Source organism: Aulonocara sp. 'chitande type north' Nkhata Bay, linkage group LG9 (assembly GCF_057382095.1).
Source record: "Aulonocara sp. 'chitande type north' Nkhata Bay isolate Kocher_YH1m ecotype deep benthic linkage group LG9, A_spYH_male_GT1.1, whole genome shotgun sequence".
Classification (NCBI taxonomy): domain Eukaryota; kingdom Metazoa; phylum Chordata; class Actinopteri; order Cichliformes; family Cichlidae; genus Aulonocara; species Aulonocara sp. 'chitande type north' Nkhata Bay.
This window is the reverse complement of record NC_141352.1, coordinates 34,065,446-34,086,613: the sequence shown is the minus strand read 5'-3', so window position 1 is coordinate 34,086,613 and position 21,168 is coordinate 34,065,446. Positions and strand designations below refer to the sequence as shown.

Here is a 21,168-nt window from a genome sequence, read left to right as displayed (position 1 = left end):
AACATACGAACAGATGAAGTATACAAAACAACAGAACATGAACACAAAAAGCCAAGAGTAAAAGAAAAAGGTAACAATTATAAGAATACACATACATGTATTGTTTTGAGAGCCTTTGTGTTGGTGGAGTCTGATATTGATTGTATGTACATTTCCACATCCTTAAAATAATGACAGAAATATGGTGTTTTGTTAGTAAACTTACATTTATGGATAAAAAATGTAGCTAAAAGTATGAACAAATTCATCATAAAAAACATTTCTCATACTTCTTGGGGAACTTAAACAAACAGAATAAAACATTTTCCCATCGTAAAGAAAACTCCCTTAAAATATGGACAATAACAAACCTGCTAAATTCCTTCCAGAATCTCTGTGTAAAAGAACAGTACCAAAAAAGATGCGTCACAGTTTCTGGATGATCCCCACAGAAAGTACAATTAGTATTTATGTCCCTTTTAAATTTGACCATGTAGTGACTGGCTGGATAACATTTATGTAGAATTTTAAATGAGACTTCTTTCACCTTATTTACAATCAAATATTTATGGGGGACCATCCAGACTGTCTTCCACTTGATATCTGGAACATATCGGTTCCAATAAGATGTTATATATGGGAGAGAGACGATATCTTCTTGGAATAAACTACGTATTCTCTTATTGCTGTTACCAAGTTCCTGTGAAAAGCAGATTTTTCCTATTGGTGACTCAGCTGGATCGGGGAGAGTGACTGAGGCAGATATTGAGCTGTCAGTGTTTTTATATAACATTAAAGTCCCTGAGGGTGTGGCACCAAGCACCACTGAGGATTCCACCTTTTTAAGTTCCTGTATGGTAGGTTTATGTAAGGTATTTAAGGTGGACGCACGTAATCAGCGTCAGGTGTGTTGTTAATCATAAGAAGGCAAAACGTTTGTGACCGCTGCGCTTTTATCTTAAAATGTTTGGAACAAAGACCAAAAAGGACAAGATAAGTACTGCTGGAGTTATTGGACTGTTTAATTAATTCATGCATACCAGAAGCATCGCGTCACCCCCGCTAACAACCACCTCAGTGGCTTCAAGCCTACGCTTGAATTTTTGTTTTTTGTTCCCTGTTATACTGATCATAAAGCTTTTTCACCTTTTTTTAAAATAAAAACCATCTTGCTGTTGCCCTGTTTTCTGATTTTATAGCTGAAGATGTTGTACAGTAACTAGTGCATCTTTGGTAATAGTTAATAGTTTTCATAAATTCTTTTTACCAGATAAAATCAAGGACTTGCTAAGCCAGGATGCAGTGGGTAGCCTGACGAAGCTGGTTCTCGTGAATGCCATTTACTTCAAGGGCAGCTGGAACACGCAGTTTAAGGAGGAGAAGACTGCTGATGTGCATTTTCGACTGAACAAGGTAACAGTGCAGAAAGGCAGCATAGGATGGTGCAGTTATACTTTGATCTGTCATACTACAAACGAGCTGTGGACTTTGCTGAATGAGAACATAAAGCCTGGAGCTCTGAGGGGATAAAATCGTGCTTTTAGGACGATCACTTTCCAACTTTATGCAGTTATGCAATGCAGTTTATTATTCATGTAATATCCAATAAGTTCTCAAATAAATCTCAAACAACAGCACAACACAAACTTCGGCTAACAAGAACAAATTGTGTTGTGACGTGTGCTCTACATCCAAATCCACTCAATGGCTGGAATAAAACCATGACAGAACTTTTTGAGATCATTTTGAGACTAAACACAAAAAACATTTCTCTTGTCTCCCCTATTTTTCAGAACGACACTAAGCCGGTGAAGATGATGCAGCAGAAAAGTAAATTTCCTTTTGCGACCATTCCTGAGGCCAACTGCAAGGTAACATCCATCACTTTCAGCTTATTACAGGATTTCACCAGCATGATCTAAAACTTGTCTTTTACAAATATCAGCCTAAATTTCTAGATTAGGAAGTCAGATCATCTTTGATGGAGTAATAAATAAAAACAATGTTTCTGGACAGATTCTTGAGATGCCGTATAAAGGAAATGACCTCAGCATGCTCATATTCCTGCCTAATGACATAGAAGATGATACCACAGGCTTGGAAAAGGTAAGATGCACTTACCAGTACTTTAATGTCCAGTTTCAATCAGACAAGCTAGTGACACTGTATCCACACAGCTGGAGAAGGAGCTGACCTATCAGAACTTTGTGGACTGGACTCGCCCAGACATGATGAGCCCCAACGAGGTTGATGTCAAGCTCCCTCGATTTAAGATGGAGGAGAAGTATGACTTGGAGAAAATCCTGACCAACATGGGAATGGAGAACGCTTTTGACATCTACAAGAGAGACTTCTCTGGTGAGAAATATTGCACCAATGAGACACACTGAATCAATTATACAGTTATATTGAGAGCACAAAAACTGCAAAACATCATCTGTTAAAGAATAAAACACAACTGATTTCTGGGCTCTTCATCTACTAGGAATGTCTCCAGCAAATGACCTGATAGTGTCCAAAGTTGTCCACAAGGCTTTCGTGGATGTAAATGAAGAAGGAGCTGAGGCTGCTGCTGCCACTGGGGTTGACATGGAAGTCCGCTCTATAACGATTCCCGCTGAGTTTGTTGCCGACCATCCCTTCATCTTCTTCATCCGACATAAACCCACCAAGAGCATTCTCTTTGTGGGCCGGTACTGCTCACCCGAGTAAACACGAGCTGACATTGACATGAATTAAACATAAAACATTATATACAGTATAAGATTTTGTAAGGTAAACCTAGTTCATACAAATGAAGTAAAGAAAAGTTATTAAAACAAAACGTGCCTTGCTGTCAGTGTCCCACAGTAGCACATTTCCTGCTAGGAAAATGTCAGAAGTCACATCATTTCTGTAAATTGGGAAGTAACTGTAATACATCAAGTCACCTCTGTCTCTTGTTACCAGGACTTTTTAAAATGAATGGTACAACATGGAAAGAGGCCCTACACAAGAGTTTAGCTTTGAGCTCAATATGCGATGATCCTTTCAGCCATGACATCTCTGACATGGGAAACCAGGGAATTTGATTAGAAAATGGTGAAGGATTTTCTTTTCAGTTAGAAACTGGATTTGTGTAACATGGTGGTGAAAAGCCCCCAAAGAAAGCAGCATATGATCAGTCGCTATATTGCATTTAATACAAACGTCCTTCGTGTATCCTTTGAATACAGAACAGATCATTTCTGATATCTATGAGTAAACCCAACGAGCACGTGTCCCAAAAGACCCCACAGTGTTTTTATCTGGCTTTTCCCTGACAGTTAGTGGACACTGACAGATGTGTGCTGAATATGAAAGGAAACAAAAGAACTAAAGAAGGTTTGCAGTGTTAAAAACAAGAACTACATGAAGGTTGTTTCATCCTGCTGTAACTTATGACAGAAGCATCTTTTGTTTGTTTTTTCATTTATTTACACAAAGACAGATGTTGAAATAACAGGAGTAACAGTTTAATTCAATTGAAATCAGTCCAATCGTCTATAATGAAATTATTGTTGGACATACATAGTTTTCTTTGGTCGACCAGGCTGGATGCTCTTTGGCATGATTCTGTCTTTCTGTTTCAGCCTGCTTGAAATATCTGGCTTTCTGGTCGTTTGAAAGCGACTTCCACTGTGGACAGAAGATCATAAGAACACACTGTGAGCACTGCTACTACACATAACTACAGGACAGCTGGGACACATGCAAAAACATGAGCAGACAACATTAACAGATGCATAAATGTATGCAGAGTTACACACTTACTCTCTGTCCCACCACTGCATTTACGGCTGCATTTCCAGGGATGTTGAGTTCAGCAATGACCTTTGGCCTCTGCTCTTTGAGATAGAGCATGAAGGCATTTGGAGGCTTCTTGACGTATGGCCCATCTTCATCCTGCTGGGCTGGGCACTTTCTTTTTCTTCAGGAATAAAACACAGAGTAAGAGCACATGTTAGCACTGTGTACAACTGTGAGGGAAGCAGTTCAAAAACACGAGACAAGCTGTAAAACTGAATGAAATCAGGCACCATTAATGGATCATTACAATAATTCCTGCAGACATCTGCAAACAAATGACAGATACTTGCAGATCAGTGAACCAAAGCAGCAGAGCAAACTTAGTTTGGAGTGGAGGTGTTAGGTGGAGGAGCAGGAGTGACATAATCATACATCTGTACACCGTTCCTACATAGATGAAGGGAGACAGATATGAGATAACAGGAAGAAGTTATGAATATAGAGATGTTCAGCAGCTGTGTTCACTCCAGTGTTTGTGTGTTTTACGTACAGTACTCCAACAGGACGCAGGTTCTGGAGCACACAAAACACACAACAGGTGACGAGACAAGCTGCAATACTATCATCTATCCACTAGGTGGAAGAATTGATCAGTAGAAAGAGGAGATGTGCTCAAAACGACATTCATACATAGATTTATTCTTCTTAGTTAGTCTTAAGAATTAGGATTCACTGACAGTGAAGAAGTTTCAGACGTGCACTCGCGTTTCCCCTTTTGCCTTTTCCTGCTCCAGCCAAGTCCTCCGCCTGCTCGACATCTCTCCTATTACCTTTTATTACGCTTGCACTCATGCCTTTGCCTTTCACCACTTCAAAACTGCGCCTTCTTCAATATTACCTTCATATGCTCTCTTTGCTTTTCGCCTTCCTCACTACACTAAGTACCATTTTTTAACGCTGTGTACTCACTCTTGCTAAGTACATGTGAACAGATCTTGAAGAAAAAAAACAAAACAAAACATACTTTTCTTTTCTCTTCTGATACTATTGAATGATCCTAACAGAAAAAAACAGAGTTAACACTGACTTAATAAAAAAGTGTTATATTTTATCTCAGATAAACTAGTCAGTGTTTATTAGTGTTTGCTCAACTAGAAGTCTTCATAGTAGCATCCACACATCAAGTCTTTAAACAAATAATGAAAGGATAATGAAAGAAAGTTTAATGTGAAATTACTGAATTATATGAAATGCCAGAGTGTTTTTCTTTAAACTACTTGGGACACTGCCTTTTAGTGATGTCACTAAAAGGCAAGGTTCTAATGTTGTGTTGCCATAGACTCCGGAGTTTACTTTTAAAGCTCACTTACAGAACTGACTTATACAGCTTAGTTAGAAAAGTCAAGCATCCAGACATTTGAAGGACTATTCACTCATTAAGGTGACATTTTCTATTTTAAAAATTAAGATGAAAAAGGAAACAAGAAAAGTTACGACTGAGGCAGATAAGAAAGATCCAGGAGATCAAAGTAAGTAAAAAATAAAATCCCCTAAATAACAGAATGTACATTTCTAACAATGTTGAGGCTCTGTGTATAAAATGATTCATTTTTAGAGGATTTAAATCCTGGTTTTGATTGAAACTAACCTGAGTGCAACATGTCTAATCAAAGAAAGGTTACTGGGGCACTTTGTCTTTTGGTAAAATAATGTGACAAGTTTATTCTTGGACTGAGCAGTGAAAACAGAGCAACAAGTGTCATCAGTATCTAGACTTAGTAGACCTAGTATGGTCCACTCGTGTTGGTGTGTTTTTTATCAAAAGGATAAACTTGTTATTATATTGTAAGCAATACTAATTTAAAATTCAATGACATCAAAATCCTTCTAGTCCTGATGTCGAGCGCTCTTTTTCACTAATGTGTTGTTGTTGTTTATAGATTGTAAGAGCAGGATGGCTAAAAGAAAGGCCAGTCCTGAAAAAACGACCCCCATAAAAAGAAGGAGGGTCACTGAGCAGGCTGGTCCTTCCACCAGCTCAGATGCTCATGTGGTCGGGGGAGTCAAGCGAAAGGTCCAACAAGATGAAGCGGGGACAACCAATACAGCAAAAAAGCGTAAACTTCTTGAGCATGTGAGCGGTGACAAGGGGCAGGCATCTTCCTGGTTGGACACTGGTAAAGGTAGGCTAATTAGTTGAGTGAGGGGTAGATTAAGTGTACATCTGGTTGCTAGTTTGAAGATATTAGTGTTTGGGAGATATTTGTGTCTATTATCTAATAAGCTGATGTGCTTTTGGTGTTTTCCACATCTGCAGACTGCAGCATAGAGATTTCAGAGAGCTGCAGTAAAAACAAAAAGGCTGGCAAAAGGAAAGCTGCGGGAGACACCAGGGACCCACCTAAGAAAAAGAACGTGGACCAGGACAAAACCAAAACCGTTGCCAAAAAGTCAGTGGCTGAACAGAAACGTAAGTAGCAAGCAGCTTAGCTTTTATATTCAGGTGAAGAGCAAAATGAACATTTAGGGTACAGCAGAGAGTAATTTGTGTGACAGCTGTAGTAAAACCCAATTTGTGTTTGTCTGTTTAGGTGACTTCCAAGCAAGATACGTGGAGGAGCACCGGCTTGGAGAAGGAGGCTGTGGAGCAGTGTTTGCTGGCTACCGCATAAAGGATCATTTACCAGTAAGTGTTCAGATGGTGGTAGTAAGACAGGCAGTAATGCAGATAAGGGATAATATCGTAAGCTGAGATGTATGCTGTTTTACACCTTTAATGATGTCATACTGAGGAAATGCTCATCAATGCCCTGTGTCTTTTAGGTGGCCATCAAACACATCCCAAAGGGGAAAGTGTACTGCAAAGTGAAGGTAAATGTGCAAGACTTGAATTGTTTTTACATTAGTGGATTGCATGCAGCGTTCACCTGTGGAACGTCTGTGCCTCATCATCCACTTTGTTGAAATATTTCAGGATGATAACGGGAAGAATGTGTCAGTGGAAGTTGCCATCATGCTGAAGCTTGCAGCTGAAGCAGATGGATCAGTGGAAACATCAGCCCCAGTGTCTCTGTTGGAGTGGTTTGACTTTGGCAGAGAGCTGATCCTGGTGATGGAGAGACCTGTCCCCGCTGTGGACCTGGATAAATACATAGAAGAAAATGGAGGATTTTTGCCAGAGGACAAGGCCAAGGCAAGTTGACTTGCCTTAGAAGAGTCTTAGACTGTACATCATTCAATCAAAGCACAGAGTATTAGAGAAACATTAACCCATTGATTGATTATTGTCTTTTTCATCGTTTCCAGGTAGGGCTGGGCTATATCATACCATTCACGGTAATACCGGTGTAATTTTGGGCAACGATAGGAAAATGAAATATCGCGCTAGAATAGGTAAAACGCGCATGCGCAGTGCCTATGTTTACATACGCAGATGGCGGTGACGCAGAAAGAGAAGAGCAAAAGTGGATCGTTGAATGAAACGGATGAACCAGAACTGGTTTGTAAAAATGCTGCAACTTTAGTGGTGTGGAACTGGTTTAGCTTTCGTCCGTCAGATACACAACAAAGCACGATTTTTGGTAGCGCATGCTAGCGGGCCGCCGTTATTACCGTGTTGTTTGGAAAATACGGCACACTTAAAATCAATCCTTTGATTTTTCTGAAACTCGACAGTGCCCCTTATAATCCCGTGTGCCTTATGTATGAATTCTGGTTGTGTTTACTGACCTCAAAACGATTTTATGTACACGGCGACTTTGCTAAGCTACAAAGCCGCACCGCTCGATGGATTGTCGGAGCATTACGGCTATCGTAGGCAGGCGCCTCGCGGAGTGATACGTACTGCACCTCAACGTGATATTACCGTATTGTGTGTGTATAACCTCTTTTTAAGCTTTGTGGATATTTTACATGGTTATGCTGAGGATATGTCGGCCAATTTCCACTGGAAATGCCTTTTGGTTAAACTGTCAGCGAGGAATTTGCATTTGCACTGTTACATTTTTATATAACTTTAATGCACATAAAAAAACAGCTGCTTGTTTAAGTGAAAATACATTTATGGGGTTTTTTGCACTAATAAAGTTGTGGCGTTGTAAAGTATTTTGTCTAGTGTCAGTTATATCGTCAGTTATATCGTTATCACAACTTTTCAAATGTATATCGTGATAAATATTTTTGGTCATATCGCCCTGCTCTATTTCCAGGTCATTCTGAAGCAGCTGGTTGATGCTGCGAAGCACCTGGAGGATAAACACATCTTTCACCGGGACATCAAGAGTGAGAACATTCTAATTGAGACCGGCTCAGATGTACCGCGTGTTCGTATCATCGACTTTGGACTGAGCTGCTTTGTTAAGGAGCAGTCGCAGTACCGCGTCTTCTATGGTAACATATTCTGCTCTTGCTCTTCACAGATGTCACAATTTTCGCCTTTTGTTTTAGAAGAAATTGCAATTGTGTCTGTTTATTAGGTACAGAAATTTACTCCCCTCCCGAGTGGTACGGGCGCAGTTGCTACAGGTGTGGACCCACCACGGTATGGCAAATGGGAGTGGTTCTGTACGAAGCGCTTCATGCCGGGGACTTTAACACCACGAGCTTCCTCAAAAAGCGCCTGAAATTCAAAAGACATCTGTCCAAAAGTAAGAAAACGTCACACTTCAAGACTGACTGATGGCTTGGACCACTGGAACTATCATCTTCATGTTTTTTCTCTTTCCTTTCTTTCCAGACTGCCGGGATTTCTTGGACGCGTGTTTAACCAAAGTCCCGGAGACGCGGCCGACGCTGGAGGAGCTACAGCATCACACTTGGCTGAGATAAGCCTATCACACACACACACACAAACACACACAATTCAGACGTTATCATTTATGTGTGATGTATGAATTACCTTTCTTTTTTTCAGGAAATAATTTTTTTTAATTGGCCCACTTTAAATTTCAGTGTTTTGGAATTCCTGTAACCCCCCCCAGCCATCCCAGGAAAGGGGATCTCTCTTTGAATGGGCTTTCCCGAGGTTTCTTCCCGTCAGTCTGGCCCCCCCAGGGGAGTTTTTCCTCGTCTTCATAGAGAGCTTGGGCTGGCTCAGGAGCTCCATCAAAACTGTCTTTATTTAATTACTCTAATGTAATCATATACTTTAAAGTAATCAAATAAAAGACAGTAAAAATCTGAAGACTTGAAGTAAACTTCCATTAAAATAAAACTTGTTTAATTCATCTTTGCTGAGGATACTGTGTTATTACTATTTCAAGGATTATGTCAGAACACCGGATACTGGTACCCATCCCTACCCATCACTAGGGAACAGAACAAACCAGACATCAATTACAACAAAAATGACACTGACCCAGCCAGCATGACTCGTCTGCCTTAAGAAATGTTTAGCAATATTACAAATTGGGTGATATGCCTTAAAGTAGCTTCTCATGTGTTCAGCATTGTCAAAGGCTACATTTTAATTAAAACCACAATCTAGTAATGTTCTGTCTTTAACCTTCCTAATTTGTTTTTTGTCCTAACCTAATACTAAATTGCCAGTGAAAACAAAAGTTACATAAATAAAGAAGAGTAAAGAAAATTACGGTCTTTTTTTTATTGTAACAGTTTACCAGTGTACAGTTTGGTTTGTGACATATCTATCTAATAGACTCCAATTTGTGCATGTAAATGGAGAGTCCTCTTCACACACTGAGGTTAATTATGGAGTTCCACAGGGTTCAGTGCTAGGACCAATTCTGTTTACATTATACATGTTTCCCCTAGGCAGCATCATTAGAAGACATAGCATAAATTTTCACTGCTATGCAGATGACACCCAGCTCTATCTGTCCATGAAGCCAGATAACACACACCAATGAGTTACACTGCAGGAATGTCTTAAAGACTTAAAGACCTGGATGGCCGCTAACTTTCTGCTTCTTAATTCAGATCAAACTGAGGTTATTGTACTCGTCCCTGAAAAGTTTAGAAATATGGTATCTAACCAGATTCTTACTCTGGATGGCATTACCTTGGCTTCCAGTAACGCTGTGAGGAACCTTGGAGTCATTTTTGACCAGGACATGTCCTTCAACGCACATATTAAACAAATATGTAAGACTGCGTTCTTCCATTTGCGCAACATCTCTAAAATTAGAAATATCCTGTCTCAGAGTGACGCTGAAAAACTAGTTCATGCATTTATTGTGTGAATGTGTGTGTGAATGGGTGGATGACTGGATATGTAAAGCGCTTTGGGGTCCTTAGGGACTAGTAAAGCGCTATATAAATACAGGGCATTTACCATTTATTACTTCCAGGCTGGACGACTGTAATTCATTATTATCAGGATGTCCAAAAAACTCACTGAAAAGCCTTCAGCTAATCCAAAATGCTGCAGCAAGAGTCCTGACAGGGACTAGAAAGAGAGAGCAGATTTCTCCTGTTAAATCCAGAATTGAATTCAAAATCCTGCTCCTCACATACAAGGTCTTAAATAATCAGGCCCCATCTTATCTTAATGACCTTGTAGTACCATATCACCCTATTAGAGCACTTCGCTCTCGCTCTGCAGGCCTACTTGTTGTTCCTAGAGTATTTAAAAGTAGAATGGGAGGGAGAGCCTTCAGTTTTCAGGCCCCTCTTCTGTGGAACCAGCTTCCAGTTTGGATTCAGGAGACAGACACTATCTCTACTTTTAAGATTAGGCTTAAAACTTTCCTTTTTGCTAAAGCATATAGTTAGGGCTGGACCAGGTGACCCTGAATCCTCCCTTAGTTATGCTGCAATAGACGTAGGCTGCCGGGGATTCCCATGATGCATTGAGTTTTTCCTTTCCAGTCACCTTTCTCACTCACTATGTATTAATAGACCTCTCTGCATTGAATCATATCTGTTATTAACCTCTGTCTCTCTTCCACAGCATGTCTTTATCCCATCTTCCTTCTCTCACCCCAACCGGTCGCAGAAGATGGTCCCGCCCCTCCCTGAGCCTGGTTCTGCTGGAGGTTTCTTCCTGTTAAAAGGGAGTTTTTCCTTCCCACTGTCGCCAAAGTGCTTGCTCATAGGGGGTCATATGATTGTTGGGTTTTTCTCTGTATCTATGAAGCGCCTTGAGGCGACTTTTGTTGTGATTTGGCGCTATATAAATAAAATTGAATTGAATTATCTGAGGAAGAAGCAGAGTTGGTTTGTTTCCAGCTGAAATCATCCAGGCTCAGGAATTTGAATCGATCCACATCATTTCCGCTTGAACTAGAGAACATGAGTGTCGACTTACATTTGGTCTGTGAGACACATGTCATAGTGACAGTATTTGGGTTAATATGGCATTACTCACCCTGGTCGCATTTCTTCAATATCAGGCACCAAGTTCAGGAACTCGTTCTTTGCAGCCCGCGCAAGGTAGGAGGTCTCCAGAGTGGGAACCATCGGGAAGTTTTCACAGTCTGAGCAGGAGGGACTGGAGGCACGTGAGCTGTTCTCAGGGGTCCTTTAACACAAATCACACCAAGTTAGAATCAAATAGATAACCTGTCAATAACCGTTTGCAGATCGAGGTCAATGTTCCTAAAAATATGTTTACTTCTGGCCCATGGAGCCACAGCGCGAGTCCGACAGAGAGGGGCAGGTAGAGGAAGGGGTGAGGGTGGCACTGCTGAAGTTCGTCACGGATGGATCACGTCCGATCGGTGAGATGAGAGAAAGCTGAAGTGAAACAACAGCAGGATGAGGTAGACGTCAATATAGGAACTCCCTGATGTGACACAGAAAGGCTATTTTTTTATTTCTTTGTATTATTTCTCACCTTGCAGTCACTGATGCTGTTCACCAGCTGCTTGTATTCAGTATTGAAGGTGTGTGTCAGAAGGCGCAGGCACTACAACACAACAGGAACAAGACCGAGCAGAGAAGGAAGAAGGCAGCAACAAGAACGCCCACTAAGCCCACGTTTTTCTCACCTTGGTGGCCAGCTCCTTCTCACGCTTTCAAAGGTGGTGCTGGAGATCTGCGAGGAGGCGGAGGTGGACGTGGACAGAGTGCTGGAGCTCACGCTGGGGGACAGAGACTCACTCAGGGACTTGGTGGTGGGAGCTGTTCCCACGGGAGCCGCCACTCCCAGAAGGTGACGGGTCTTTTCCACCTGGAAGAAAGATGGGGGCTAATGTGAGGTAGGGAGAAGAGGGGACGTTAGTCATGTAAAGGCCATAGGTGAGGGTAGGGACGTAGATCGACCGGTAAATTGAGAGCTTCGCTTTTACACTCAGCTCCCTCTTCACCACGACGGACCGGTGCAGCGTCCGCATTACTGCAGCTGCAGCCCCAATCCGTCTGTCGATCTCCGGCTCCCTTCTCCCATCACTCGCGAACAAGACCCCGAGATACTTGAACTCCTCCACTTGGGGCAGGAACTCATCCCCGACTCATCCTATATTTCCGTTTTTATATTTCTAATGTTTGCCTTGTTTTCTTCACTGTCTGGTCTGCCTCTGTCTTGCCTGTATGGATGCATTTACACCGAAATGTCCCCAACAAAGGATGTTTTAATTCACCACTATTCCAGTGAAACACGAGTCTCCCATCTTCCTGCTACCAGTCTGGAGTTTTTGTTCACCAAAGCACACACCAACTTCATACTGACGGACAGATCACTGCCCTTTTGCCGCCTTGTCTGACCGTGTTTTGTGGCTGTGGTTCACTTCACCTCACTCTTCCCCATTCTTGTCATTAAATCAGGCTGTTCTGCAACCATGGCAGCCATTCACTCTATGGCTTTATTCATGGTGTATTTTACCCCTTCACTAAAGGCCGTTCTCGTTTCCAACATTATATTTGCAGTGTTCGTCTATCTATCAATCAATATCTGCGGAGTATTTTTAACGAGTATCCTATTTTCTAAAGCACAGCATGTAAAGGGTAGCTCGGTTAGCAGGATGCTAGCATGTAGCGCTTAGTGAGACACGCCTCAGACGAGTTGAGCAAAGACCCCGTCTGTGTACTTTATACGTGAGCAACGGATTTAAATAAAATTAAGGTTTCAAAAGACAAACTTGAAGATAAAAAAATATATATATATACTCACCGGAGAGCCGCCAGGGTTTGCCGCTGCCATCTTGGCGCTCCTAAATTCAAAACTGCCTCTGCAGTCAGGCAGGGGAGGCGTGGAAATTGTCTTTGAGTTAGTCAAACGTTTTCCTTAGTTCGAGTAGATGATAAAAAAAATAATAATAATAAATGGGATTTTAAGTAGGACTAGGCGTTCTGTAATGATCTCTATTTAGGAGAAAAACTTAATCACTCACCTTTAAACAGCTCTCTTTTAGGAGACACGCTGCTGGCTAACGGTGTCATGTGATCAAACAGCGTAATTTAATTGGCTGAGAGCCACTCGACTCGATCTGGTGCTGATTGCTCTGGCTTGGGTCATTAAAGTTCATCACTTTTGCAGTTGAATTTTTGCAGGTGAATTTTTTTCAGGTGAATTTTTTTCAGGTGAATTTTTGCAGGTGAATATTTTTGCAGGGAAATTTGGAGGATAAAAATTCAGTGTCATAAATTCAATGTCTAAAAATACTTGAATTCTGATGATACTATATTTCTTCCATAGATATCCGTGCTCTCTGTTTATTAATAAAAGCCAAACTTCATTAATGGTAAGTGACAGAGATCTGATGAGTTCTTGCTGGTTTGTATCCACAGGAGGATACAAGCAGCTGCTTCTGTTTGCAGTCACCGTGCACCAGTGTTGTGTTTAATTGTGTCAGTGTTCATTTTTAAACACGTTTTTCAAATCAAATGTTTATGTATACATCAAGATTAATGTTCCAAACAAATGACACTGTACAGCAAATACATACATAGACATGTGCAGCAAAAGGAATCCGAGAAGATGTTTAACTTCTAAATGTTTAAATTGTTTGTTTTATATCCAAAGTCTGTCAGTTTGTCATTCCCTGTTATTGCTGCTGACTAATCACTCAAAGTGACACAACATGACCGTGGGTCTGATTTTTCTGGTAAACTTGTTTAGCAGCCCACTGGAGACGGATACCCTGTTCTTTGAACTTTAATACTGGACAGAAAATCGTCTCCTTCCAGAAACAAAGGGTAGCATTAGAACTTGTGTGAACAGCAAAACAATGTAGAAGATTTCCTTTTGTGTCTGTGTTGTGTCTAGGGCTGCCACGATTTGTCGACTAGTCACGATTACGTCGACTATCAAAATCGTCGACGACTGATTTAATAGTCGACGCGTCGTTTGAAGCTTTGTAAGATCCCAAAAGACGCAGGAATAAGTAGCAGGATTTAAGAGTGTAATAACGGACTGAAACAGAAGATGGCAGCACTGCATGTACAAGGATGCCAGCTGCCGTTAAACCCCGAAGAAGAAGAAGAAGAAGAAGCAGCAGCTGTGTCCCAGAATTCATAGCGCGGCCCAGCTCAGTTTCCAACAATGGCGGCAGCTAGTTAGTTTTAATATTACTCTTATTATTCTTTCTGGGTCACAAAATAAACGTTTAACATATTTTCAGCCGAGAATGTAGCTGTGTAAACCTCAAATATCGGCTCAGTTTATCAGGACACCACATATTTTCAAAAGCGCTCCGACGTTTTCAGAGTCGTCTGTTACCCACTAGCTCGATAGCTAGCCGGGGGCTAGGTCACTAGCACGGTGAGAACACCGGACTCCAGGCAAATTGTTTTCAAACCCACCGCCGTCTTTCGCTACTCAGGTTAAATATATATGAGTCACTTAGATAAATTAAAAATGTTGTTGTTTGGCTTTTTTTTTTTTTAGTATTTTATTTGTTCCTGAGTAAATCGGTTTGTCTGAGATTAAAGTTATAGTTTTTACACAGCTGAATAAACGTCAAGCAGACAGCTGATTATCAGAAGTGTGAGATGCTGGAGAATATACTCCGTTGTCCTGTTATATTTTAGATAGCAAGGAGTTTATTAAACTTCACCGAAACAATCTGCAAATTTCATTAAAATTGAATAAACTATCATCTTGTCTTTATTTTTAGTTAGCACCTTAAAAGCTTAAAGCTATAAGCTAATGATAGTTATATAAGAGCATATGCTGCATGGTGCAATAAGCTGTAGTTTTACGTCCAGTGGATGATGATCTGATTAGTCGACTAATCGCATAAATAATCGGTGACTAGTCGACTATCAAAATAATCGTTTGTGGCAGCCCTAGTTGTGTCACATCATTTTGGCTCAAGAGTTTACTTTATTGCTATGTTTGTTTTTTGCTATTTTATTACTACATTTGTATTGTGCAGCACTTCGGTCTGCCAGGTGTGTTTTTAAAGTGCTATATAAATGATGATGACGATGATGCTTACGGAACAGCTGAAAGACTTTAAAACAAACCTGTTACTTTAATGATATTTCTGTGGTACTACAGAGTCCAAAAGAAGTATCGCAGTAATAATTCATCCAAATTGTAACTTTTAAATGTCATTATCAGCCCAAAGGTTCACAACCAGTTCATCCCTGATAGAATGTAAATATATACAAATCTATAAATTGTATTATGTATATAACTGTGAAACAAACATAATGGACCATTAATGTATCATAATAGTACATTTCTGAATTTGGGGTATAATTCCAGGTGGGATGAGTGTCTGTACAGCTCCTCCTGTTGATGTAAAAAAAGAAAAAAGTAAATGCCAGTTTTTTTTAGGTTTTCATGTTGATGTTGTAACACAGTAAAGAATTACTCTTACAGAAATAAATGTCATTTTTTCAACTTGCAGTTAAATTCATGTAACTTAATGCTGATGCTGTTGACGACTGGGGCTCACACGTCTTTTACTTTGTCTCCAGGACCGACTCACCATGGTTGACCCACAGGAAAATAGCCCGCAGGACATTCCTGACTATGACGGCATAGAGGATGAAGCTTTCCCCCCACTCCCACCACCACACTCCCCAGGCCGGGGAGGCCAGGAGGAAGGAGACCCTTTTGCAGATGGTAGATGCTGCTGTGCTCTTACAGGATTACTATGAGGTCTTTAAGATGTGATGATTCAGAACTTTGTATTTTAAATTCATGGTTTAATGAAGAATCATAGAAAAATAAGATTCAGGAAAAAAGGCTAATGTGGGAGAAATACAACCTCTCATAGTCCTTCCACAAAGCTTTTTGGAACAGCTTGATAATAATGAATTTGTTAGTTCAGCCTAGAATTAACAAATGCATGAACTGGTTTTTCAGCATCTCTCTGAGACTGGATGTTTCTAACAATAACAACACACATGTTTTTGTTTGCGTGAGCAAATGAAACCTATCAGATACTGTTCAAACCAGCACATTTCTTCTGTAACCTCCAGTCTATAATTTGTCTGGATTTAAAGATAAGCTTGAAGTTTGCCACGCTGCCAACAGAATGAGTTAGAAACACATCCTGTTGTCATGTGTTTTCAATGCAGGAGATGAAGGTGAGGTATCACAGCTGGCTGATGTCCCTACTGCTAAAAGGAGAGGCGTGAAGAGACCCCAACCCAAGCTGGACTCCCACAGGTAGCAAAGACATTTATATCACGACAGAGGGTTGAAATGCATTAAAATGCGCATTTAAATAGGAATTTGATGTCATCTTGTGTGAGCTGGGACACAAGGAGGCCAAAATCATTGATTGACGTGTGCAGACTGTCAGTGTTGCAGCCAGGTTGAACACGAGTCTGTGACTGCACTGGTTTTTATCACCGTTTCACTAATAATCGTGCACAGAGGCTCAGAGACACACTGACACACAGAGTTGTTGCAAATGTTTGAAAACGTAAGTTTGTGGAAAGAACTTTGCACAAAAAAAGTGATGTGATATTATCTGAGTGGCGACACCTGTCGTTTCGCAGAGTACTGCAGCGTCTTCTTACGCTTTAGCGGCGGGTACAAATGACTGCATCTGTGTGATGATGGTGCAGCTTCACTCTGCCAGTCATTTAAAGAAGAAAGACTCTAATACCATTGTTGTTTTCATCATTTGGATGGGCAAAATTCCCAGACTGAAAATTGTCAGAGCGTTGGAGACATCCCTGGATGTGTGTGAGAAAGATGTTTCCAGTCTCTGTACACCTATAGTGTGAACCTGGTTAGTATTGCCAACCATAAGTCAGGCTCGTTCCCAGTAGTCTCCCAGTGGGTGTTCCAGTGGCACTCCTCTGTTACTGTTCTGTTCACAATGTTCCTGGACAGAACTAAGTTATACTAAATCAAAGGATGTTAAATAAGCTTTTAAGTAAGAACGTCGATTATACTTAGGATAAAACTTGCAAGCTGTATTAAAGAAAAACATAGATTTTCATTTGATAAAATATTCAAATTAATTGCAACTTTGCTATAAATATATATATATATATAGCAATTTTTTATTTTTTATTTTTAGATGGAGAAATTTGACTATTTCTCATTATACTGCCTTATGTACAAACAGGTAGGAAAAGAAAGGTTGTGGGCACCCTGAAAACCAAACACCCTACCCCCCCCCAACAAGCTACTGCCTTCTGAACATGGTACATCTGAAGGCACTGACATTTCCATTCAGAGGGTCTGTCTGTGTTGGCCCTGTGACAGGCTGGCGACCTGGCTGCTGGGATGGGCTTCAGTGGAACATAAACAAGCGGACACGCGATGGTTTTACCGTCGTTGTTGCTAACGACAACGCATAAAAACAGGCGCTTGTCCGTCCGTAGTGTGGTTATATATAAGAGAAAGAGAGAACTTTACTACAGTGACATCAGAACCATGAAGAAATATTGCCGTAAACAGTTTATTTTGCGACACCACGAAACAAACGATAGCGTAAAATGAAATAGACGTTTTTGTATATATCGTTGTATCGAACAGCCCTACGGTGGATTCACACCTGCAGGTGCACATAGGAAATACTTGCCATATTCCACAGGACTTAATTATCAGCACTGCTTGAAATTGTGTTCAGGTGCTGGTGACGAAGAGGTACAACGTGAACTGGAAACATTTGGGGATCCTGATCTGTTCAGCAGAGAGAGTTTTATTAATGCTCCCCAAGGGCAGATTGCCGAAGCCCTCGCTCCCCCACCTACTCCCTCTCTGACCGAAGAGCAGCAGAAACGTATTGAGCTGAACAGACAGCGGGCCCTGGAAAAGAGGCGCGCACGCCAGCAGCAAATTGGTAAGAATGGCAAAAATGTATCATACAGCTGGGACACAATATAACAGAAATAATTAATGATTCTGCTACAAAACATCCAGCGAAGGTTCATAAGGATCATCTAGCTTCATTGGTGTATTAACTTTATATGAAAATACAAAAAGCAAAACATTGAATGTACAGTATATTGCCAAAAGTGTTTGCTCATCTGCCCCCACACTCATATGAACTCGAGTGACATCCCATTCACGACGTCCGCCTGTGCAGCTATATCAGCTTCAACTCTTCTGGGAGTGTTTATGGGAGTTTATGACCATTTGTAAGGTCAGACACTGATGTTGAAGGCCTGGCTCCAAGTCTCTGCTCTTATTCATCCCAGTGGTGTTCTGGTCAGGACTCCCATGCCAGAGTTCATGTCTTTGTGGACCTTGCTTTGTGCACTGGTGCCCAGTCATGCTGGAACAGGAAGAAGCCATCCCCAAACTGTTCCCTTAAAGTCGGGAGCCAAAATGTCTTTGCATGCTGAAGCATTAAGAGTTCCTTTCACTGGAACGAAGAGACTGAGCCCAACTTCTGAAAAACAACCCCGCACCGAAATCCCCCTGCCACCAAACCTGGAGCTCTGTTGTCCTGGCAACTGCTAAGTTGACTTGTCTACCGGCTTTCCAGATTGAGAACTGTGATCCGTCGCTCCATAGACTGCATCTCTCCTGTTCTAGAGTCCAGTGGCGGCGTGCTTTACACCGCTGTGTCCCATTGCTTTGCGTTGCACTCTGTGATGTAAGGCTTGGACTACAGCTGCTCGGCCATGGAAATGGATTCCACGAAGCTCTCTGTGCACTGTTCTTTAGCTAATCTGGAGACCACGTGAAGTTTGGAGCGATGGACTCCACAGAAAATTAGCAACCTCTGTGCGCCTCAGTATCCACTGACCCCCACTCTGGGATTTTACGTGATCCACCACTTGATGGCTGAGTTGCTGTCGTTCCCAAACACTTCCACTTAGTAGCAGCAGTCTGCATGCCTAGGTGCTTGATTCTATACAGCTGTGGAAGTTACTGGATCACCTGAATTCAATGATTTGGATGATGGGTGGTGAGTGAATACTCCTTACAATATAGTGAAGTGGATCTAGTGTATATATCCACCAGAAACCCTGAAGGTCGAGTGACGAGTTCCCGTATTGCACAGTTCGTCCAAACCACCAGAGATTCCTCACATTAGTGTGGAGTTTGGTAATAAGAGGCAAAGCATGTAGAAAACATTGATTTCTTTACTGCCTGTCTGATGTCAGCTTCAATTAGGCGTAGTATTTTTGTTTTTGCCTTACACTTGTGATCCAAACTGTTTTTACTTCCTCTTTAGTTAAAGCGGAGCCAGCTGTCTGCGATCTATTGTCTACAAATCTTTAACAGTGACATTAAATCGTTCTTCAGGGTCCTCATTTACCGCAGAAATGATGTAATGTGATTTAAATGAGACCCATAGAAAAGAAAATGACCTGTTGATCGGTCTCTATTATGAGCCTTCACCCATAAAAATGTGTTTACAGTTTATAACACTAGATGGTGATATGAGACCGTTTCCATTGTATTACCCGAGCATGATTTACTCATCGACTTTAAACTTTCACATTTTAGTCATTAGTCCTCCTTAAGAGGAGCCAATCCACCCCCCCCCCCCCCTTTTTTTTTTCTGTCCAGTATAGAAACTAAACAGCTGACATCATTCGGGTAGTGTAGCTTCCAGAGATCTGAAGTTAACGTGAACTCTGGAGGGCAGTCAAAAGCTTAATTTTTTATAATGCAACATACTATTATTTACATACATATTATTTTAATAAGCAGTTTCAGGGTTCGTGCTGTTTTAATGAGTGTTCGATGGAAAACGACACTGAAGGAATTTGTACTCTTGAGTCACATGACAGTAAATAATTTCGAGTATGTGTACATAACACAGGCTAATGTTTAAAACTATGATTATTATTTTGCTAGCTATCAAACTTGCTGGAGAAATGATTGAAATGCACTGAGTGTGATAGAGTACGGCAGTGCTAGCACAGCAGTTAGTTATGGCATGGTGATTTATGCAGTGTGCTTTAAACTTGGCTAACATTACTTAGCAGTAGCAGTAATATTAGTGACTTCACTCAAGTGAAAGCTTTAATCGTTAGTCCGACACTTAACTAGCCAACTTAAGCCTTAAAGAAAAACTGGTAAAAAGAGGGACTGATGCATGTGGGCACAAAGAAGCCATTTCTTGTGCTGCTGAAGTTCCCTGGCTTTCATTCAAAATGTGTTTATCGTGAGCACCGACACATTAAACCATTTAAAAATTATAAATGGCTTTAAGCTCACATTGATGCCTGTGGGGCTCTATCAGCCACGGAGACGACAGACACATTTTAGTGTTTTAATGAATGAATGTTTCATACTTTAAGGCTGCCTGTTTATTTAAGGGAGATGAACAATACATTATTATTTGACATAATTCTATGACAGGTGATGGACTGAATAAATAGATTTTAGGTCGATGTTTGTGCGTTTTTAAAGTCTTATATGTTGAATTGAACTGAGTGTGTCATCTGTTCAAAGCCTCCCGTCAGTGCTGTTCTCCATGCCTGTCTTACTGTACATGGTGTTATTAGCACAAACACTTTAAAGCTGATCATTTAGGACTGTAACAATAATCCAGAGAGCAATGTAGTCAAACATCTCACAGTTAGTTTTATTGGGAATGAACTTTGACCTGTTAGGCCCCCAGGGCTTTTCTGAGCTTCCTGCTCGAAAATGAAGAGGCCAAAATAAATGGAGTATTTCTCTGCAATTACAAACTCTGTGTAAACAGTCTTGGTATCAAAATAAAGCTAACGCTTGTGAGCTGTCATCAGAGGGGTAAATATTACTGCAGATGTTACTATGTCAAAGTTACTGGGACTCAAACATAGAAAAAAATGATTATTTCCCTCACCTAATTTTTAAAAGTATTTTATAGCTTATATGCTATAAAATATACTTTGGGTCACATTTAACTCCAGAAAATCATAAATCAAAATATGGATGTTACCTGTCCACAGATTCATGGTGATATAACTGCTCTTTTAACTGTTTGGTGTTTGTAGAAATGGTTTACAGCTGAGATTCAGAGGCTTCTGTGGACACTCATGTCTGCACTTATATTTCTGACCTCGTGTTATAACCGATTAAATGTGATCTCCTCTCTTTTCCCCCATTTTTGGTGGTGTGGGTGCTTAACTAGTTAAAGTACCAAACATCTGTCTCCTGTT

At 40.8% G+C, this 21,168-nt stretch overlaps 4 protein-coding genes and 1 long non-coding RNA gene across 11 annotated transcripts; 3 read left to right on the top strand and 2 right to left on the bottom strand.

The window, feature by feature from the left end:
* The first annotated feature begins 1,257 nt into the window (after window positions 1–1,257).
* LOC147322695 (leukocyte elastase inhibitor-like) lies at window positions 1,258–5,214 on the top strand. Its single transcript, XM_086307119.1, has 5 exons — window positions 1,258–1,392; window positions 1,773–1,850; window positions 1,996–2,085; window positions 2,157–2,337; window positions 2,465–5,214. Exons 2-5 carry the CDS (start codon window positions 1,794–1,796, stop codon window positions 2,689–2,691), a joined length of 555 nt encoding a protein of 184 aa, XP_086163245.1. The 5' UTR covers window positions 1,258–1,392; window positions 1,773–1,793; the 3' UTR covers window positions 2,692–5,214.
* Window positions 3,139–11,217, bottom strand: LOC147322693 (uncharacterized). 5 transcript variants are annotated; one of them, XR_015131119.1, is made up of 4 exons: window positions 11,075–11,217; window positions 6,675–6,886; window positions 3,772–3,928; window positions 3,139–3,636 (listed from the first exon to the last, which is right to left on the bottom strand). It is a non-coding gene; the product is annotated as an uncharacterized LOC147322693 (long non-coding RNA). The 5 variants fall into 5 exon arrangements; XR_015131122.1 differs by lacking the exon at window positions 11,075–11,217 and adding an exon at window positions 10,103–10,319; XR_015131120.1 differs by lacking the exon at window positions 11,075–11,217 and adding an exon at window positions 10,040–10,058.
* On the top strand, window positions 5,137–10,904 carry LOC147322694 (serine/threonine-protein kinase pim-1-like). The gene is made up of 9 exons (XM_086307082.1): window positions 5,137–5,276; window positions 5,688–5,930; window positions 6,065–6,217; window positions 6,339–6,433; window positions 6,571–6,618; window positions 6,722–6,940; window positions 7,956–8,136; window positions 8,223–8,393; window positions 8,483–10,904. The coding sequence occupies exons 1-9, from the start codon at window positions 5,216–5,218 to the stop codon at window positions 8,572–8,574; spliced, it is 1,263 nt and encodes a 420-aa protein (XP_086163208.1). The 5' UTR covers window positions 5,137–5,215; the 3' UTR covers window positions 8,575–10,904.
* Window positions 11,218–11,474: 257 nt separating the features above from the next.
* LOC147322692 (uncharacterized) lies at window positions 11,475–13,086 on the bottom strand. Its single transcript, XM_086307194.1, has 3 exons — window positions 13,038–13,086; window positions 12,818–12,930; window positions 11,475–11,896 (listed from the first exon to the last, which is right to left on the bottom strand). The coding sequence occupies exons 1-3, from the start codon at window positions 13,084–13,086 to the stop codon at window positions 11,693–11,695; spliced, it is 366 nt and encodes a 121-aa protein (XP_086163320.1). The 3' UTR covers window positions 11,475–11,692.
* Window positions 11,627–17,833, top strand: LOC147322691 (TIMELESS-interacting protein-like). 3 transcript variants are annotated; one of them, XM_086307198.1, is made up of 4 exons: window positions 11,627–13,388; window positions 15,574–15,721; window positions 16,180–16,270; window positions 17,691–17,833. In XM_086307198.1, the coding sequence occupies exons 1-4, from the start codon at window positions 13,320–13,322 to the stop codon at window positions 17,698–17,700; spliced, it is 318 nt and encodes a 105-aa protein (XP_086163324.1). In that variant the 5' UTR covers window positions 11,627–13,319; the 3' UTR covers window positions 17,701–17,833. The 3 variants fall into 3 exon arrangements, with proteins under 3 accessions (XP_086163324.1, XP_086163325.1, XP_086163327.1); XM_086307199.1 differs by lacking the exon at window positions 11,627–13,388 and adding an exon at window positions 13,445–14,407; XM_086307201.1 differs by lacking the exon at window positions 11,627–13,388 and adding an exon at window positions 13,445–14,468.
* Window positions 17,834–21,168: the final 3,335 nt, after the last annotated feature.